Below are 20244 nucleotides of genomic sequence, written 5' to 3' on the forward strand. Positions count from 1 at the left end.
GGGGGGAGGGGCGGGCGGAGGGGGGGGGTCGGGGGTGGGGGGAGGGGGGGGAGGGGCAGGAGGTCCACGGGGAGGGGGGAGGGGGAGGGGGGAGGGGGAGGGGCAGCGGCGGCCTGGGGAGGGGGAGGGGAGAGAGGTGGGCCAGTGTAAACCAGTTTGGACCAGTATGGGTCACTATGGACCAGTACAAACCAGTCTGGACCGGTGTGGACCAGTATAGGTCACTATGGACCAGTATAAACCAGTTTGGACTGGTGTGGACCAGTATAAACCAGTTTGGACCGGTGTGGACCAGTATAAACCAGTTTGGACCGGTGTGGACCAGTATAAACCAGTATGGATGAATTTGTACCAGTATAAACCAGTTTGGATTGGCATGGACCAGTATGGGTCACTATGGACCAGTATAAACCAGTTTGGTTTACACTGTAATATAATATAAACCAGTATAAACCAGTTTGGAGTGGTGTGGACCAGTCTAAACCAGTATGGACTGGTTGTAAACCAGTTTGAACCGGTATGGACCAGTATAAAGCAGTACGGACCAGTATAAACCAGTATGGACCGGTGTGGACCAGTATGGGTCACTACAGACCAGTATAAACCACTATGGACCAGTAAGGAGCGCTATAAACCAGTATGGACCAGTTTAGACTGGTATGGGTCAGTGTGGACCAGTATAAACCAGTATGGGCCAGTTTAGACTGGTATGGGTCAGTGTGGACCAGTATAAACCAGTATGGGCCAGTTTAGACTGGTATGGGTCAGTCTAGACCCAGTATGGGCCAGTTTGGATGAGTTTGGACCAGCACGGACCAGTTTAGACCAGTAAGGACCCGTATGTACCAGTAAAAACAGTAATGGACCAGTATAGACCAGTAAACCCAGTATGGACCAGTATGGGCCAGTATGGGCCAGTAACAGACCAGTACCACCAGTACTGACCAGTAAAACCACTACCACCAGTAACGGGAGCCAAGCCAGTGTCCCCAGTGCCACCAGTGCTCCCAGTGCCACCAGTAAGAGCTCCCAGTCACACCAGTAACAGCTCCCAGTGCTCCCAGTGCTCCCAGTGCCACCAGTAAGAGCTCCCAGTCACACCAGTAACACCAGTAACAGCTCCCAGTGCTCCCAGTACAGACTGACACCAGTGTGCCCATCGCTCCCAGTGCTCCCAGTGCTCCCAGTGCCACCAGTAACAGCTCCCAGTGGTCCCAGTGCCACCAGTAACAGCTCCCAGTGCTCCCAGTGCCACCAGTAACACCAGTAACAGCTCCCAGTGCTCCCAGTGCTCCCAGTACAGACTGACACCGGTGTGCCCATCGCTCCCAGTGCTCCCAGTGCCACCAGTAACAGCTCCCAGTGCTCCCAGTAACAGCTCCCAGTAAAACAAGTACCACCAGTAACAGCTCCCAGTGCTCCCAGTGCTCCCAGTACAGACTGACACCAGTGTGCCCATCGCTCCCAGTGCTCCCAGTCACACCAGTAACAGCTCCCAGTAACACCAGTACCACCAGTAACAGCTCCCAGTGCTCCCAGTACCACCAGTAACAGCTCAAAGTGCTCCCAGTACCACCAGTAACAGCTCCCAGTGCTCCCAGTATCACCAGTAAGAGCTCCCAGTGCTCCCAGTACAGACTGACACTGGTGTGCCCATCGCTCCCAGTGCTCCCAGTGCCACCAGTAAGAGCTCCCAGTTACACCAGTGCCACCAGTACAAAGTGACACCAGTGTCTCCATCACTCCCATCGCTCCCAGTGCTCCCAGTGCCACCAGTAAGCGCTCCCAGTGCTCCCAGTAACAGCTCCCAGTGCTCCCAGTGCTCCCAGTGCTCCCAGTACAGACTGACACCGGTGTGCCCATCGCTCCCAGTGCTCCCAGTACCACCAGTAACAGCTCCCAGTGCTCCCAGTACAGAGCGACACCGGTGTCCCCAGTGCTCCCAGTGGTCCCAGTGCTCCCAGTACAGACTGACACCGGTGTGCCCATCGTTCCCAGTGCTCCCAGTGCCACCAGTAACAGCTCCCAGTGGTCCCAGTGCTCCCAGTACAGACTGACATCGGTGTTCCCATCGCTCCCAGTGCTCCCAGTGCCACCAGTAAGCGCTCCCAGTGCTCCCAGTAACAGCTCCCAGTAACACCAGTACCACCAGTAACAGCTCCCAGTGCTCCCAGTGCTCCCAGTCCAGCCCCACCCCGCTGTCCCCACCCCCCCCAGTGCCACCCCCAGCCCTCCCAGTCCCTCCCAGTCCCTCCCAGTCCCTCCCAGTGCCCCCAGTCCGAGCCTCCCTCCCCCCCATCCCCCACCCCAACAGCCCCACCCCCCTCCCCCCTCCCCCTCCAGCGCTCCCAGTCCGATCCCCCACCCCTCCCCCACCCCCCCCTCCCCCACCCCCCCCCAGCAGCGCCGCCCCTCCCCCCACCTGGAAGATGAAGCTGCTCCAGTTCGCGGGGTCCATCTCGCGACAGTCGCGACCGAATCGCGACCGAGTCGCGGCCGGGGAAGGAGGGAGGAGGGGGAGGGGTGGGGGTGGGGGTGGGGGGGGGAGGGGTGGGGGGATCGGGTGGGGGGAGGGGCGGGGGGCTCTGAGGGAGGGGGGGGGGGGAGGGGAGGGAGAGCGGCGTGAGGGGAGAGGTGGGCGGGGCTTGGCGGAGCGGGGGGCGTGGTCGGCAGCCAGGCGCTGATTGGGCGAGGCGCGCCCGCGGCGGGCGATGATTGGGCGGGGCGAGGAGAGCCACGCCCCTCTTCACCCCCTTCCCCTCAGGGGGAAGCCACGCCCACCGCGGGTTTTCCCGCCCTGCCGCCGCTCCCGCGCGCCAACAAAATGGAGGCGGCCGCGCGCCCCCCCCCCCACCACCCCTCAGGAAAGGAGGGCGCTGATTGGCCGGGACACGCCCACGGAGAGGGGGGAGAACCAATCAGGAGGCAGCGCGGCGGCGGCGCCATGTTGGGAGAGCGTTGTCATGGCAACCGCGGGGGCGCGGCGCTGATTGGGTGAGCTTGGGGGAGACGCCACGCCTCCTAATCAATAAAACCACGCCCCTGTTGATTAATTGGTGATTAATTATTAATTAATGGCGCGCCCGCGGTGTTGTGGCCACGCCCTGACCGCGACCCCGCCCCCGTCACGCGAAACCACGCCCACTCCCGGCGTTTTCCCGCCATTTTTCCTCCCCTCAGGAGCCGCCGCCATTTTGAGCCCCCCCACCCCCACCCCGGGCCCCTCCCGGAACGGCGCCAAAATCGCTCAAAATTCACCCCAAAATTCCCCCAAAATTCCCAAAATGTTCCCCAAAAATTCACCCAAATCCCAAAAATCCTCACCGGGATCTCCCAAAAAGGGTTTTGATCCCAAAAATTCCCCTTTTGGGAGCAAAAAATCGGCTTTTACCCCCTCAAAACCGCCCTTTTTAAACCCCAAATCCCCGTTTTTACCCCAAAATCCCCAATTTTACCTCAAAATTCACATTTTTACCTCAAAATCCACATTTTTTACCTCAAAATCCACATTTTTTGCACCCAAATTCTACTTTTCCCCCTCAAAATCTGATTTTCTTTCCTCCAGATCTTTGTTTTTCCGCCTAAATTCCCATTTTGTTCCCTCAAATCCCCTCCGTTCTCCCTAAAAATTCACATTTTTACCCAAAATCGGCGTTTTATTCCCAAAGTTCACCTTTCCTCCCTAAAATTCCCCTTTTCCCTCCTAAAAATCCACATTTTTTTCCCACCTTTATTTCCCTATAAATCCTCATTTTTTTCCCAAAATTTCCCTTTTTCCATTCAAAAATAAAAAAAAATCCCTCTAAAAATCTGCATTTTTTCCCATAAATCCACTTTTTTACCCCCAAATCCACCTTTTTTCTCCCTAAAACTTCCACATTTTGTTCCCAAAATTTTACTTTCCCCGCACAAAAATCTTATTTTTACCCCTAAAAAATTCCTTTTCCCCAAAAAATGCCCAGAATTCAAAAAAAAATTCCAATTTTTTTACCCCAAATCCGTCTTTTTCCCCCCATTTTTTTCCCCAAAAATTCCAATTCGGGGGAAATTTGGGGAATTTGGGAAATTTTGGGGACCCCATCCCAATTTTGATGATTTTTATGGGATTTTAAACAATTTTTTGGACAGCAATTCCCGGATATTTTGGGATTTTTGGGGGAAATTTTTGGAATTTTTGTGCTGTGGGCGGAGCTTCCACCGAAGCCCCGCCCACAGCCCCACCCACTCCCATATATGGGCATTTGGGGGGTGTTTTTATCGGGATTTCTTTTATTTTTGGGATATTTTTGTCTTTTTCCGTAGGAATTTTTGGGAATTTTGGGGAAATTTTTGGGAATCGCACCCAGGGGGCGGAGCCCCCATTAAAGCCCTGCCCACAGCCCCGCCCATTTCTGGTTTTTCGGTCAATTTTGGGTGGTTTTAATGGGATTTTTTTAAATTTTTGTTGGAATTTCCAGGATTTTTTGGGAATTTGGGGAATTTTTAGGAATCAGGCCTGAGGGCGGAGCCTGTGCATAAGCCCCGCCCACTGCCACACCCACTGCCATATATGGGCATATTTTCTGTGTTTTTAATGCAAATTTTTGTGGTTTGTTTGTTTGTTTGTTTGTTTTTGGTTTTTTGTGGTTTTTTTTGATGGAAATTTCGGGATTTTTGGGGAAAATTTGGGATTCAGGCCCAGGGGCGGAGCCTGTGACAAAACCCCGCCCACAGCCCCACCCATTCCCATATTTGGGCATAATTTGTGCGTTTTGAATGCAATTTTGGGGGTGTTTTTCAAAATGTTTTTTTGGATGGAAATTTCGACGTTTTTGGGGAAAATTTTGGGATTCACGCCCAGGGGCGGAGCCTGCGATGAAGCCCCGCCCACAGCCCCACCCTCTCCAAAGTTTTGGGTCAATTCCATGAGTTTTTAATTAGGATTTATTTTATTTTCGAGTAGAAATTTTTGGGATTTTTCTCAGGAATTTCGGGAATCAGGCCCAGGGGCGGAGCCTGCGATAAAGCCCCGCCCACAGCCCCGCCCACTCCCATATTTGGGCATAATTTGTGCGTTTTTAATGCAATTTCCGGGGTGTTTTTTTTTTAATTTCTTTTGATGGAAATCTCGGGATTTTTGGGGGGAAATTTCGGGATTCACGCCCAGGGGCGGAGCCTGCGCCGAAGCTCCGCCCACAGCAGCTCCCGCTCGCGCCTGGCCCCGCCCAGGGCCCCGCGGTTTTCGGCCGCTCGCCGCGCCAGGTACGGGATCGTCACCTCGGGGGGGCCCAGCGGCACCGACTTGTACACGGGGAACCCCCCCGCACCTGCCGGACACACCTGCGGTCACTCAGCGGTCACTCAGCGGTCACTCGGGGTCACTCGGGGTCACTCGGGGTCACTCGGGGTCACTCGGGGTCAGTTTGAGGGGTTTGGGGTCATTTAAGGGGATTTTGGGGGATTTTTTGGGATTTAGGGTCACTCAGCGGTCACTCAGCGGTCACTTGGGGTCACTCAGTGGTCACTCGGGGTCACTCGGGGTCAGTTTGAGGTGGTTTGGGGTCATTTAAGGGGATTTTGGGGGATTTTGGGGGATTTTTGGGGGATTTTTGGGATTTAGGGTCACTCAGCGGTCACTCAGTGGTCACTCAGTGGTCAGTGGTCACTCAGGGGTCACTCAGCGGTCAGTGGTCACTCAGTGGTCACTCAGGGGTCAATGGTCGGTGGTCACTCAGGGGTCACTCAGGGGTCACTCAGGGGTCACTCAGGGGTCAGTGGTCACTCAGTGGTCACTCAGGGGTCAGTGGTCACTCAGTGGTCACTCAGGGGTCAATGGTCAGTGGTCACTCAGCGGTCACTCAGCGGTCACTCGGGGTCACTCGGGGTCAGTTTGAGGTGGTTTGCGGTCACTTAAGGGGATTTTGGGGGATTTAGGGGGATTTTTTGGGATTTAGGGTCACTCAGTGGTCACTCAGCAGTCACTCGGGGTCACTCAGTGGTCACTCAGTGGTCACTCAGTGGGCACTCGGGGTCACTCGGGGTCATTTGGGGTCACTCGGGGTCAGTTTGAGGTGGTTTGGGGTCATTTAAGGGGATTCTGGGGGATTTTGGGGGATTTTGGGGGGATTTTGGAGGATTTTTGGGATTTAGGGTCACTCAGCGGTCACTCAGTGGTCACTCAGTGGTCACTCAGGGGTCACTCGGGGTCAGTTTGGGGTGATTTGGGAGTATTTTTAAGGGAATTTTGGGGTTTTTTTTGGATTTTGGGGGATTTTTGGGGATTTAGGGTCACTCAGCGGTCACTCAGGGGTCAGTGGATACTCAGTGGTCACTCAGTGGTCAGTGGTCACTCAGTGGTCACTCAGTGGTCACTCAGTGGTCACTCAGTGGTCACTCACCCAGTGCCAGGCTCAGGTGCTCGCCCATCCCCTGCAGTCACTCAGTGGTCACTCATGGTCACTCAGTGGTCAGTGGTCACTCATTGGTCACTCAGTGGTCAGTGGTCACTCAGGGGTCACTCAGTGGTCACTCAGTGGTCACTCAGTGGTCACTCATGGTCACTCACCCAGCGCCAGGCTCAGGTGCTCGCCCATCCCCTGCAGTCACTCAGGGGTCACTCATTGGTCACTCAGGGGTCACTCAGTGGTCACTCAGTGGTCAGTGGTCACTCAGTGGTCACTCAGTGGTCACTCATGGTCACTCACCCAGCGCCAGGCTCAGGTGCTCGCCCATCCCCTGCAGTTGCCCGAAGCAAACGGAGCCGGGGGGGAGCCGGGAGAGCCTGGGGGGGATTTGGGGTCAAATCGGGGCTTTTTGGGGCTTTCCTGAAATCACCCCAAAACTTCACAGAAATTAACAAAAATTAACTAAAAATCACCCCGAAATTAACCAAAAATTAACATGAGATTAACCAAAAATTAACCCGAAATTAACCAAAAATTAACCCGAAATTAATCAAAAATTAACCCGAAATTAATCAAAAATTAACACAAAATTAACAAAAAAAATTAACGCAAAATTCATCCAAAATTAACCCAAAATTAATCGAAAATTAACCCAAAAATCGTCAAAAATTAACCCAAAATTCATCAATAATTAACCCGAAATTCATCAATAATTAACACAAAATTAACAAAAACATTAACGCAAAATTCATCAAAAAGTAACACGAAATTAATCAAAAAATAACCCAAAATTAACAAAAAATTAACCCAAAATTCATCCAAAATTAACAAAAAGTTGACAAAAAAATTAAGCCAAAATTTAACAAAAATTAACACAAAATTAACACAAAATTTAACAGAAATTAGCACAAAATTAACACAAAATTTCCCTGAAATTAACAAAAAAAAAATAATCCAAAATTTCACAAAAAATGAACCTGAACTAATAACAAAAATTACATAAAATTACCCAAAAAATCAACCAAAATTTAGGAATTACCCCAAAATTTCCGTGAAGTTTAACAAAAATTAAGACAAAGTTATAGCAGAAATTAACCCAAAATCTAACAAAATCTACATAAAATTATAAAATAAATTAATCAAAAAATTTCATAGAAATTAACAACAAAATTAACCAAAAGTTACCCCCAAATTAACCCAAAATTTAAGACAAATTAATCCAAAATGAAATAAAAATCAAACTAAAATTAACCTGTAATTTAAAATTTAATCAAAATTTAACCAAAATTGCCACAAAATTACTTCAAAAACCACCCAAAATTCCAAGACATTCCCAAAATAATCACAAAAAATCTCAACAAAATCACAAAAAAGTCTTAAAAATTAAAAAGAAATCCCAATATATAAAAAAAACCCACAAAAAATCACAAATAATACCCAAAAACATTCCCACACAAAAAATTACAAAAAAACCCACCAAGAAATCATAAAAAAATCCCCAAAAATCTCAAAAAATCCCCCAAAAACCCCCCAAAAAAATCTCAAAAAATCTCAAAAAATCACCCAAAAATGCCCAAAAAAATTCTCCAGAAACCACGAAAACCCCCCCAAATCCCCAAAAATCTCACAAAATCCCAAAAAAAAAAAAAAAATCCCCAAAGTCTAAAAAATTCACCAAAAAATTCCCCCCAAAATGCCCAAAAATCTCAAAAAACACCCAAAAAATCACCCAAAAAATCTCCAAAAACCACTAAAAAAATCACCCCAAAATTCCCAAAAAATCTCAAAAAATCACCAAAAATGCCCCAAAAATCCCCAAAAATCTCAGAAAATCACTAAAAAATCCCCAAATTCTCAAAAAATCCCCAAAAATCGAAAAAAATCCCCCCAAAATTCAAAAAAATCTCAAAAAAAAAAAATTCTAAAAAAATCACCAAGAAATCCCCTCCAAAACTCCCCAAAAAATCGCAAAAAATCTCAAAAAAATCCTGAAAGAAATCCTGAAAAAAATTCCCAAAAATCTCAAAAAATCACCAAAAAATCCCAAAAAAATCCCCCAAAAATCTCAAAAAATCACCAAAAAATCCCTCAAAAAATCCCCAAATTCTCAAAAAATCGCAAAAAAAAAATCCCCCCCAAAAAATCACCCAAAAATCCCCCAAAAAAATCTCAAAAAAAATCACCCAAAAATACCCCCAAATCTCAAAAAAACCCCAAAAAACCCCAAAAATCAAAAAAAATCCCCGCAAAAAAATCCCCACAATCTCAAAAAATCTCAAAAAAATCCTCAAAAAAATCCCCAAAAATCCGCCCAAAAATCTCAAAAAATCTCAAAAAAAAATCCCCAAAAACTCCCATAAAAATCTCAAAAAAATGTCCTAAAAATCCAAAAAAACCCAAAAAAAATCTCAAAAAAATCCCCCAAAAAAGTTCCCAAATTCTCAAAAAAATCACCAAAAATGCCCCAAAAATCCCCCCAAAAATCTCAAAATATCACCCAAAAAATCCCCCCCCAAAAAAATCCCCCAAAAATGACCAAAAAAAAATCCCCAAAATCTCAAAAAATCACCAAAAAATGCCCCAAAAAATGCCCAAAAATCTGAAAAAATCCCCAAAAAATCCCCAAAATCCCCAAATTCCCCAATAATCGCCGATCCCGGAGCCGCCCGTCTCACCGGCGCAGCGCGGCCAGCGCCGAGCCCTCGTTGTGCGTGGCCACCATGAGCGAGAGGCGCGAGCCCGGCCGGGCCAGCGCGGCCACCAGGAGCCGCAGGCAGCGCTCGTAGCTGGGGGAGAGACCAAAATCAGCGGGAATTCACCCAAAAAGGGCAAAAATCAGCGGGAATTCAGCCAAAATCAGCCAAAATCAGTGGAAATTCACCCAAAATCAGCGGGAATTCACCCAAAAAGGGCAAAAATCAGCGGGAATTCACCCAAAATCAGCCAAAATCAGCGGGAATTCACCCAAAAATGGCAAAAATCAGCGGGAATTCAGCCAAAATCAGCCAAAATCAGTGGAAATTCACCCAAAATCAGCCAAAATCAGCGGGAATTCACCCAAAAATGGCAAAAATCAGCGGGAATTCAGCCAAAATCAGCCAAAATCAGTGGAAATTCACCCAAAATCAGCCAAAATCAGCGGGAATTCACCCAAAAATGGCAAAAATCAGCGGGAATTCAGCCAAAATCAGCGGGAATTCAGCCAAAATCAGCGGGAATTCAGCCAAAAAGGGCAAAAATCAGCCGGAATTCAGCCAAAATCAGCGGGAATTCAGCCAAAATCAGCCAAAATCAGCGGGAATTCAGCCAAAATCAGCGGGAATTCACCCCAAATCAGCGGGAATTCACCCAAAAATTGCAAAAATCAGTGGGAATTCACCCAAAAATCAGCGGGAATTCACCCAAAATCAGCCAAAATCAGCGGGAATTCACCCAAAATCAGCCAAAATCAGCGGGATTTCACCCAAAATCAGCAGGAATTCACCCAAAATCAGCAGGAATTCACCCAAAATCACCCAAAATCAGCAGGAATTCACCCAAAATCAGCAGGAATTCACCCAAAATCACCCAAAATCAGCGGGAATTCACCCAAAATCAGCGGGAATTCACCCAAAAACGGCAAAAATCAGCGGGAATTCACCCGAAAATCAACCAAAAATCAGCTGAAATTCGCCCGAAAATGAGCCAAAATCAGCGGGAATTCACCCAAAATCAGCCAAAAATCAACCCAAATTCCCCCAAAAATCAGCTCAAATTCACCCAAAAATCAGCCAAAATCAACTCCAAATGACCCCAAAATCACCCAAAATCAGCGGGAATTGACCCAAAAATCAGCCCAAATTCACCCAAAAATCACCCAAAAATCAGCCCAAAATCAGCCCAAATTCACCCAAAATCAGTGGAAATTCACCCAAAATTAACCCAAAAATCACCTTGAAATGCACAAAAAATTCACCCCAAATTCACTCAAAAATCAGCAGAAATTCACCTAAAAATCACCGGAAATTCTCCCAAATTTCCCCAAAATTCTCCCAAATTTCCCCAAAATTCTCCCAAAATTCCCTCAAATTTCTCCCAAAATTTCCCCAAATTTCCCCCAAATTTCTCCCAAAATTCCCCCAAATTTCTCTCAAAATTCTCCCAAATTTCTCCCAAAATTCTCCCAAATTTCTCCCAAAATTCCCCCAAAATTCTCCCAAATTTCCCCCAAAGTTTCCCCCAAATTTCCCCAAATTTCCCCAAAATTCTCCCAAATTTCCCCCAAAATTTCCCCAAAATTTCCCCCAAAATTTCTCCCAAAATTCCCCCACAATTCTTTGAAAATTCTCCCAAAATTCCCCCAAAATTCTCCCAAATTTCCCCCAAATCGCGGCCCCTCCCCCACCTGGCCGAGGTCTCCTCAGGTGTGTCCCAGGTGGGGGAGGGGCAGCCCCGGGCCCGGGCCCGCCCCTGCTCCTGCTCCAGGTAAGCCCCGCGCACCAACTTCACCCCGCACCTGAGCCCGGCCACGCCCACCTGGGCCAGGTGAGCGCCCAGGTGAGCCTCGGTGTCCTGGGGGAGGGGACAGGTGAGGCTCAGGTGTGCCCCAGGTGTGTCTAAAATACCTCCAGGTGTGCCCAGGTGAGCACCCAGGTGTGCCCCAGGTACCCCAAATGTGGCTCAGGTGCCCCCAGGTGTCTCTAGGTGTGCCCAGGTGTGCCCAGGTGTGCCCCAGGTACCCCAAAATGTGCCCCAGGTGTGCCCAGGTGTGGCCCAAATACCCCAAATGTGGCTCAGGTATCCCTCAGGTGTGCCCAGGTGTGCCCAGGTGTGCCCAGGTGTGGCCCAGGTGTGGCCCAGGTGTGACCCAAATACCCCAAATGTGGCTCAGGTATCCCCCAGGTGTGCTCAGGTGTGCCCAGGTGTGACTCAGGTGTGGCCCGGGTGTGCCCAGGTGTGACCTGGGTACCCCAAATGTGGCTCAGGTGCCCCCAGGTGTGCCCAGGTGTGACCCAGGTGTGACTCAGGTGTGCCCCAGGTACCCAGATGTGGCTCAGGTACCCCCAGGTACCCCCAGGTACCCCCAGGTGTGCCCAGGTGTGCTCACCCTCAGGTAGGCCTGCCAGGTGTTCCAGATCCAGGCGCGGGGCCCCGCCCGGTTGTGCCTCCACATCAGCCCCCAGGTGAGGCAGGTGAGGGCGGGGTTCAGGTGAGACATCTCGGCGTCCACCAGCACCTGCACGCCCCGGGCCACGGCGGCCTGGGGGAGGGGACAGGTGAGTGCCCAGCTGTGCCCAGCTGTGCCCAGGTGTGCACAGGTGTGTCCCAGGTGTGCCCAGGTGTGTCCCAGGTGTCCTCAGGTGTGCCCAGGTGTGTCTCAGGTGTCCCCAGGTGTGTCCCAGGTGTGTCCCAGGTGTTCCCAGGTGTGTCCCAGGTGTGTCCCAGGTGTATCTCAGGTGTGCCCAGGTGACCCCAGGTGTCTCCAGGTGTGCCCAGGTGTTCCCAGGTGTGCCCAGGTGTGTCCCAGGTGTCCCCAGTTGTCCCAGGTGTGTCTCAGGTGTTCCAGGTCTGTCCCAGATGTGTCCAGGGGTATCTCAGTTGTCCCCAAGTGTCCCCAGGTGTATCTCAGGTGTCCCAGGTGTGTCCCAGGTGTCTCCCAGGTGTGTCTCAGGTGTGTCTCAGGTGCCCCCAGGTGTATCCCAGGTGTGTCCCAGGTGTGTCCCAGGTGTATCCCACGTGTCCCCAGGTGTGCCCAGGTGTCCCCAGGTGTGCCCAGGTGTGTCCCCAGGTGTGTCCCAGGTGTCCCCAGGTGTGCCCAGGTGTCCCCAGGTGTGCCCAGGTGTGTCTCAGGTGTGCCCAGGTGTGTCCCCAGGTGTCCCCAGGTGTCCCCAGGTGTGCCAGGTGTGCCCAGGTGTGCCCAGCTGTGCCTGAGCCACTTCTGCCACCTGGCCGAGCACAGGTAACTCACCTGAGACCCCTCAGGTGAGCACAGGTGACTCCCCCGCCCCGCCCCCCTCACCTGTGCCACCTCCTCCAGCCTCCTCAGGCCCCTCCCCAGGTGTTCGTTCTCGGCCAGGCTGAGCCAGGTGAGCTCCGGCACCTGCGGGGAGGGGGCGTGGCCCAGGTAAATGGGCGTGGCCCAGGTAAAAATGGGCGTGGTCAATCGGGGAGGGGTTACCTGGCCACCCAACATGGCCGCCACCTCTTCTGGGTTAAGCCCCGCCCCTTCCGGCTTGACCAATCGGAGCGAGAGTTTCTCCTGGGGGGCGTGGTCAGACAGGGGGTTCACCTGAGGGGCCTCACCTGCCCTATAGATCCCAGTCGAGCCCCATAGATCCCAACCCTGCCCCATAGATCCCAGTCCTGCCCTATAGATCCCAATCCTGCCCCATAGATCCCAGTCCTGCCCCATAGATCCCAGTCCTGCCCCATAGATCCCAGTCCTGCCCCATAGATCCCAACCCTGCCCCATAGATCCCAGTCCTGCCCCATAGATCCCAATCCTGCCCCATAGATCCCAGTCCTGCCCCATAGATCCCAACCCTGCCCCATAGATCCCAGTCCTGCCCCATAGATCCCAATCCTGCCCCATAGATCCCAGTCCTGCCCCATAGATCCCAACCCTGCCCCATAGATCCCAATCCTGCCCCCTAGATCCCAGTCCTGCCCCATAGATCCCAACCCTGCCCCACAGATCCCAGTCCTGCCCCATAGATCCCAACCCTGCCCCATAGATCCCAGTCCTGCCCCATAGATCCCAGTCCTGCCCCATAGATCCCAATCCTGCCACCTAGATCCCAGTCCTGCCCCATAGATCCCAACCCTGCCTCATAGATCCCAATCCTGCCCCATAGATCCCAGTCCTGCCCCATAGATCCCAACCCTGCCCCATAGATCCCAGTCCTGCCCCATAGATCCCAATCCTGCCCCCTAGATCCCAGTCCTGCCCCATAGATCCCAACCCTGCCCCACAGATCCCAGTCCTGCCCCATAGATCCCAATCCTGCCCCATAGATCCCAACCCTGCCCCACAGATCCCAGTCCTGCCCCATAGATCCCAATCCTGCCCCATAGATCCCAACCCTGCCCCATAGATCCCAGTCCTGCCCCATAGATCCCAATCCTGCCCCATAGATCCCAGTCCTGCCCCATAGATCCCAACCCTGCCCCATAGATCCCAATCCTGCCCCATAGATCCCAACCCTGCCCCATAGATCCCAGTCCTGCCCCATAGATCCCAATCCTGCCCCATAGATCCCAGTCCTGCCCCATAGATCCCAACCCTGCCCCATAGATCCCAGTCCTGCCCCATAGATCCCAATCCTGCCCCCTAGATCCCAGTCCTGCCCCATAGATCCCAACCCTGCCCCACAGATCCCAGTCCTGCCCCATAGATCCCAACCCTGCCCCATAGATCCCAGTCCTGCCCCATAGATCCCAGTCCTGCCCCATAGATCCCAATCCTGCCCCCTAGATCCCAGTCCTGCCCCATAGATCCCAATCCTGCCCCCTAGATCCCAGTCCTGCCCCATAGATCCCAACCCTGCCTCATAGATCCCAATCCTGCCCCATAGATCCCAGTCCTGCCCCATAGATCCCAATCCTGCCCCATAGATCCCAGTCCTGCCCCATAGATCCCAATCCTGCCCCATAGATCCCAGTCCTGCCCCATAGATCCCAATCCTGCCCCCTAGATCCCAGTCCTGCCCCATAGATCCCAACCCTGCCCCATAGATCCCAGTCCTGCCCCATAGATCCCATCCTGCCCCATAGATCCCATCCTGCCCCATAGATCCCAATCCTGCCCTATAGATCCCAGTCCTGCCCCATAGATCCCAATCCTGCCCCATAGATCCCAGTCCTGCCCCATAGATCCCAATCCTGCCCCATAGATCCCAATCCTGCCCTATAGATCCTCACCTGCCCCACAGATCCACACCTGCCCTATAGATCCATCCTGCCCCATAGACCCCACAGATCCCTGCCCCATAGATCCTGCCCCACAGATCCCACCCCACATCACCACCCCATCGATCCCGCCCCACTCACGCAGAGCCCCATAGATCCCTCCTGCCCCACAGATCCTTCCTGCCCCGTAGACCCCATAGATCCTTGCCCCACTGATCCCACCCTATAGATCCCACCCCACAGATCCCTGCCCCACAGATCCCTGCCCCACAGATCCCCCCTGCCCCACAGATCCCCCTGCCCCATAGACCCCACAGATGCCCCTGCCCCACAGATCCCTGCCCCACAGATGCCCCTGCCCCACTCACGCAGAGCCGCTGGCTCAGCAGCGCCGTCACCTTCAGCTGCATGGCGGGCTCGGGGCCCGAGGCGGCCGCCAGCCCCACACATTGCAGGGCCGCCCCACAGTTCTGCTCAAACCAGGCCTCGCTGCCCCACAGGGGACCCCAAACCCCATCAGTGACCCCAAATCCATCAGTGACCCACAAGTGACCCCAAACCCCATCAGTGACCCCAAATCCATCAGTGACCCCAGGACTGCCCCACAAGTGACCCCAAATCCATCAGTGACCCACAAGTGACCCCCCATACCCCATCAGTGACCCACAAGTGACCCCAAAACCCATCAGTGACCCCAAATCCATCAGTGACCCCAGAACTGCCCCACAAGTGACCCCAAACCCCATAAGTGACCCAGAAGTGACCCCCCACACCCCATCAGTGACCCATAAGTGACCCCAGACCCAAAGGTGACCCCAAACCCCTTTAGTGACCCACAAGTGACCCATAAGTGACCCTAAAAACCCATAAGTGACTCCAAACCTGTCCCATAAGTGACCCTCACACCCTATAAATGATCCCCACCCCCCATAAGTGACCCACAAGTGACCCCAGAACATTAGTCACCCCTGCACCCCACAAGTGACCCTTACACCCCATAAGTGACCCCAAAACTGCCCCATAAGTGATCCCCAAAACCCCATAAGTGACCTCAGGACACCATTAGTGACTCTAAAACCCCATAAGAGACCCCTACACCCCATAAGTGACCCCAAAACTGCCCCATATGTAACCCCCAAAACCCCATAAGTGACCCACAAGTGACCCCAGGACACCATTAGTGACCCTAAAACCCCATAAGTGACCCCAAGACAGCCCCATAAGCGACCCCGACTCACCCCTCGCCATCGGGTCCCTCACCCTCGATGGGCAGGGCCAGCATGGGGCGCAGGCCACGAGCCCGGAGCCGCTGGGCCAGTTCCTGCACGGCCGCCGGGCTCCGGCCGACCGCAAACTGTCCCCAAAGGGACACGGAGAGAAGGGCCCGCCATAGGTGGGGACCCAGAACCCGGCGGGACGCCCGCAGGAACTGTGGGGAATGGGGGGACGTTGTGGTGGGATGGGGAGAAAATGGCGGGGGAGTGTGAGGGGAAAAAGGGCGGGAAAGTGTGAAGGGAGGAAAGGGCGGGAAAGTGTGAGGGGAGAAAATGGTGGGGGAGTGTGAGGGGAAGGAAAGGGCAGGAAAGTGTGAGGGGAGAAAATGGTGGGAAAGTGTGAGGGGAGGAAAGGGCGGGAAAGTGTGAGGGGAGGAAAGGGCGGGAAAGTGTGAGGGGAGGAAATTATGGGGGAGCGTGAGAGGAAAAAGGGTGGGAAAGTGTGAGGGGAGAAAATGGTGGGAAAGTGTGAGGGGAAAAAATTGTGGGGGAGTGTGAAGGGAAAAAGGGCAGGAAAGTGTGAGGGGAGAAAATGGCAGGAGAGTGTGAGGGGAGGAAATTATATGGGGGAGCGTGAGGGGAAGGAAAGGGCGGGAAAGCGTGAGAGGAGGAAAGGGTGGGAGAGTGTGAGAGGAAAAATGGTGGGAAAGTGTGAAGGGAAAAAATGGTGGGGGAGTGTGAGAGGAGAAAATGGCGGGAAAGTGTGAGGGGAGGAAAGGGTGGGAAGGTGTGAGGGGAGGAAATTATGGGGGAGCGTGAGGGGGAAAAGGGCGGGAAAGTGTGAGGGGAGAAAATGGCGGGGGAGCGTGAGGGGAAAAAGGGCGGGAAAGTGTGACGGGAAAAATGGTGGGAAAGTGTGAGGGGGGAAAATGGTGGGGGAGTGTGAGGGGAACAAGTGCAGGAAAGTGTGAGGGGGAAAATGGTGGGAAAGTGTGAGGGGGGGAAATGGAGGGAAAGTGTGACGGGAGAAAATGGCAGGAGAGTGTGAGGGAAGGAAATGCTGGGAGAATGTGAGGGGAGGAAAGGGTGGGAAAGTGTGAGGGGAGGAAATGGAGGGAGACCGTGAGAGGAAAAAGGGCGGGAAAGTGTGAGGGGAGAAAATGGGAGAGTGTGAGGGGAGAAAATACTGGGAGAATGTGAGGGGAGGAAAGGATGGGAAAGTGTGAGGGGAGAAGGTGGCGGGAGAGTTTGAGGGGGTTGGGGGTCATTTGTGGAATCTGGGGGGGTTTTATGGGGCAAGGGAGGGGTTTGGAGGTCACTTCTGGGGCAGTTTGTGAGGGCAGAAAATGGCGGGAGGCCCTCGGTGTGGGTCAGGGGTCTCTCTATGGGTCTCTCTATGGGTCAGGGGTCTCTGATTGGGGTGGGGGGGGTCCCCATTTTTGGGGAGGGGGTCTCACCGCCTCGGGGTCCCGCTGCAGCCGGGGGTGGGAGCAGAGGGCAAACACCAGCAGGCCCCGGAGCAGCTCCCACCATCCCAGGGCCGCCAGGGCCCGGCCCTCCCTCACCTGCACCTGCACCTGCACCTGCAATGGCGACCCCTCCCCACCTTCCGAGACCCCCTGCCCCATAGATCCCCCCACAGACCCGCCCTGCCCCACAGATTTACCGCCAGGCTTCTCCTGCCCCACAGACCCGCCCTGCCCCGTAGATCTCCACAGGGACCTCCTCCAGCCTTTGGTTGCTCCCTGCCCCATAGATCGACCCCCAGAGCGCCCCCGCCCCATAGATCGCCCCATAGATCCGCCCAGGGACCTTCCCTGCCCCATAGATCCCCCCGTAAATCCCCCCAAGGACATCCTCTGCCCCATAGATCCTCCCATAAATCCCCCCAAGGACCTCCTCTGCCCCATAGATCCTCCCATAAATCCCACCAGGGACCTTCCCTGCCCCATAGATCCCCCTGTAAATCCCCCCAGGGACCTCCTCTGCCCCATAGATCCTCCCATAAATCCCCCCAAGGACTTTCCCTGCCCCATAAATCCCCCTGTAAATCCCCCCAAGGACCTCCTCTGCCCCATAAATCCCCCCAGGGATGCCCCCTGCCCCATAGATCTCCCCCACCCCATAGATCCCCCCATAAATCCCCCCAAGGACCTCCCCTGCCCCATAGATCTCCACAGGGACCCCCCCTGCCCCATGGCGGCACCAGGAAGACCCTGAGGGAGGTGGGGGGAGGGATGAATTTATCCCCCCAGCCTCCCTCGAGTCACTCATTAACGGGGTTAATTAGTGAGGGATTAATGAGGGGCAAAGCCGCCCCTCCCCCAGCCTCATCACTCATTAACGAGGGGTTTTTTTAATGAGTAATTAATGGCTGAATGATTTTTGGGGCACTGTGGGGAACCGTTATGGGGCAGGGTGCATCCCCTTGTTGCTCATTAACCAAGGCTGATTAATTAATTAATGATTTAAAGTAATTAATTCATGTTTTTAGTCATTCAATTAATTTTATCAAAATGAGGAGTTGTTGGGGAGGTTATGGGGCAGATTATTGGGCAGGGGACACTCCCTTGCTGCTCATTAATAATTTGTAAATTACTAAGTAATCATTTAATTAATTCACAATTTTATTGATCCATTGATTAATTTTATTAAAATGGGCCAGAACAATGGGGCAGAATTTATGGGGAAAGTGGCATTGCAGAGGACACCATTAATTAATGAGGGATAATTAACTAATTAAGGATTTTAAGTCATTATTTTATTAAAATTGAGACTTATGGGGCAGAATCCGTGGGTCATGCACAGGGGACAAAATGGAGGGAAGCCATGAAGGGAGAAAATGGGGGGAAATTGTGAGGGGAGAAAATGGAGGGAAACTGTGAGAGGAGAAAATGGGGGGAAAGTGTGAGGGGAGAAAATGGCGGGAAATTGTGAGGGGACAAAACGGAGGGAGATCGTGATGGGAGCAGCCATGAGGGGACAAGGTGAAGGGAAGACATGAAGGGACAAAATGGCGGGAAGCCATGAGGGGAGGAAAGGGTGAGGCAGCCATGAGGGGACAAGGTGAAGGGAAGACATGAAGGGACAAAATGGCAGGAAGCCATGAGGGGAGGAAAAGGTGAGGCAGCCATGAGGGGACAAGGTGAAGGGAAGCCATGAAGGGACAAAATGGCGGGAAGCTGTGAGGGGAGGAAAGGGTGAGGCAGCCATGAGGGGACAAGGTGAAGGGAAGACATGAAGGGACAAAATGGCAGGAAGCCATGAGGGGAGGAAAGGGTGAGGCAGCCATGAGGGGAGGAAAAGGTGAGGCAGCTATGAGGGGACAAGGTGAAGGGAAGACATGAAGGGACAAAATGGCGGGAAGCCGTGAGGGGAGGAAAGGGTGAGGCAGCCATGAGGGGACAAGGTGAAGGGAAGACATAAAGGGACAAAATGGCAGGAAGCCATGAGGGGAGGAAAGGCTGAGGCAGCCATGAGGGGAGGAAAAGGTGAGGCAGCTATGAGGGGACAAGGTGAAGGGAAGCCATGAAGGGACAAAATGGCGGGAAGCCGTGAGGCTGGGCAGCCATGAGGGGACGCAGAGAAGGGAAGCCACGAAGATGGGACGGCCATGAGGTGAGAAAATGGCGTGAATTGTGAGGGGACACAGAGAAAGGGAAGCCATGAGGGGACAAAATGGTGGGGAGCCGTGAGGGAACAAGGAGAAAGGGAAGCCATGAGGGTAGAAAACAGTGAGAAATTGTGAAGAGACAAAATGGTAGAAAACTGTGAGGGGACAAAGAAAAGGGAAGCCATGAGGGGACAAAATGGAGGTAAACTGTGAGGGGACAGGGAAAAAGGAAGCCATGAAGGGAGAAAATAGGAAATTGTGAGGGGAGAAAATGGAGGTAAAGTGTGAGAGGAGAGGGAGAAGGGAAGCCATGAGGGGACAGGGAGATGGGGCAGCCATGAGGGGAGAAAATGGTGGAAATTTGTGAGAGGACATGAAGAAAGGGAAGCCATGAGGGAACAAAATGGTGGGGAGCCATGAAGGAACAAGGAGAAAGGGAAGCCATGAGGGGAGAAAACAGTGAGAAATTGTGAAGAGACAAAATGGTGGAGAACTGTGAGGGGACAAGGGAAAACGGAAGCCATGAGGAGACAAAATGGGGAAAACTGAGGGGAGAAAATGGCTGGATCCCTGAGAAGAGAAAATGGTGGGAGCCATGAACGGCGAGGACGGAAAAGAGGGAAATCATGAGGAAATTGAGTGAAGAGAAACCATGAAAGGAACCATATAAGGCACAGGGTGAAGGGAAGTCATAACGGGAGAAAAATGTGTGAAAATGTCAGGGGAGAAAAGAGCGGGAAAACGTGAGGGGAGAAAAAAAGGCGGGAAAACAGGGGAGGAAAAAAGGCGGGAAAACGTGAGGGGAGGAAAAAAAGGCGGGAAAACGTGAGGGGAGGAAAAAAGGCGGGAAAACATGAGGGGAGGAAAAAAGGCGGGAAAACGTGAGGGGAGGAAAAAAGGGCGGGAAAACGTGAGGGGAGAAAAAAAGGCGGGAAAACATGAGGGGAGAAAAAAAGGCGTGAAAACGTGAGGGGAGGAAAAAAAGGCGGGAAAACGTGAGGGGAAGAAAAAAAGGCAGGAAAGCAATAGGGGAGAAAAAAAGGCGGGAAAATGTGAGGGGAGAAGCTTTGGGGTCACTTATGGGGCAGAGCGAGGATCTGTGGGGCAGCCCTGCCCTGCCCTCATTAACGCATTAATTAACAGCTCA

General features: G+C 52.7%; 1 protein-coding gene across 1 annotated transcript; it reads right to left on the reverse strand.

The window, feature by feature from the left end:
- Positions 1-5046: 5046 nt before the first annotated feature.
- On the reverse strand, positions 5047-17112 carry PRODH2 (proline dehydrogenase 2). Its single transcript, XM_053933231.1, has 10 exons — positions 16942-17112; positions 15509-15699; positions 14639-14759; positions 12541-12621; positions 12382-12462; positions 11470-11622; positions 10768-10934; positions 9059-9169; positions 6684-6760; positions 5047-5306 (listed from the first exon to the last, which is right to left on the reverse strand). Exons 1-10 carry the CDS (start codon positions 17110-17112, stop codon positions 5137-5139), a joined length of 1323 nt encoding a protein of 440 aa, XP_053789206.1. The 3' UTR covers positions 5047-5136.
- Positions 17113-20244: the final 3132 nt, after the last annotated feature.

This window comes from Vidua chalybeata (assembly GCF_026979565.1).
Source record: "Vidua chalybeata isolate OUT-0048 chromosome 37 unlocalized genomic scaffold, bVidCha1 merged haplotype SUPER_37_unloc_3, whole genome shotgun sequence".
NCBI lineage: Eukaryota > Metazoa > Chordata > Aves > Passeriformes > Viduidae > Vidua > Vidua chalybeata.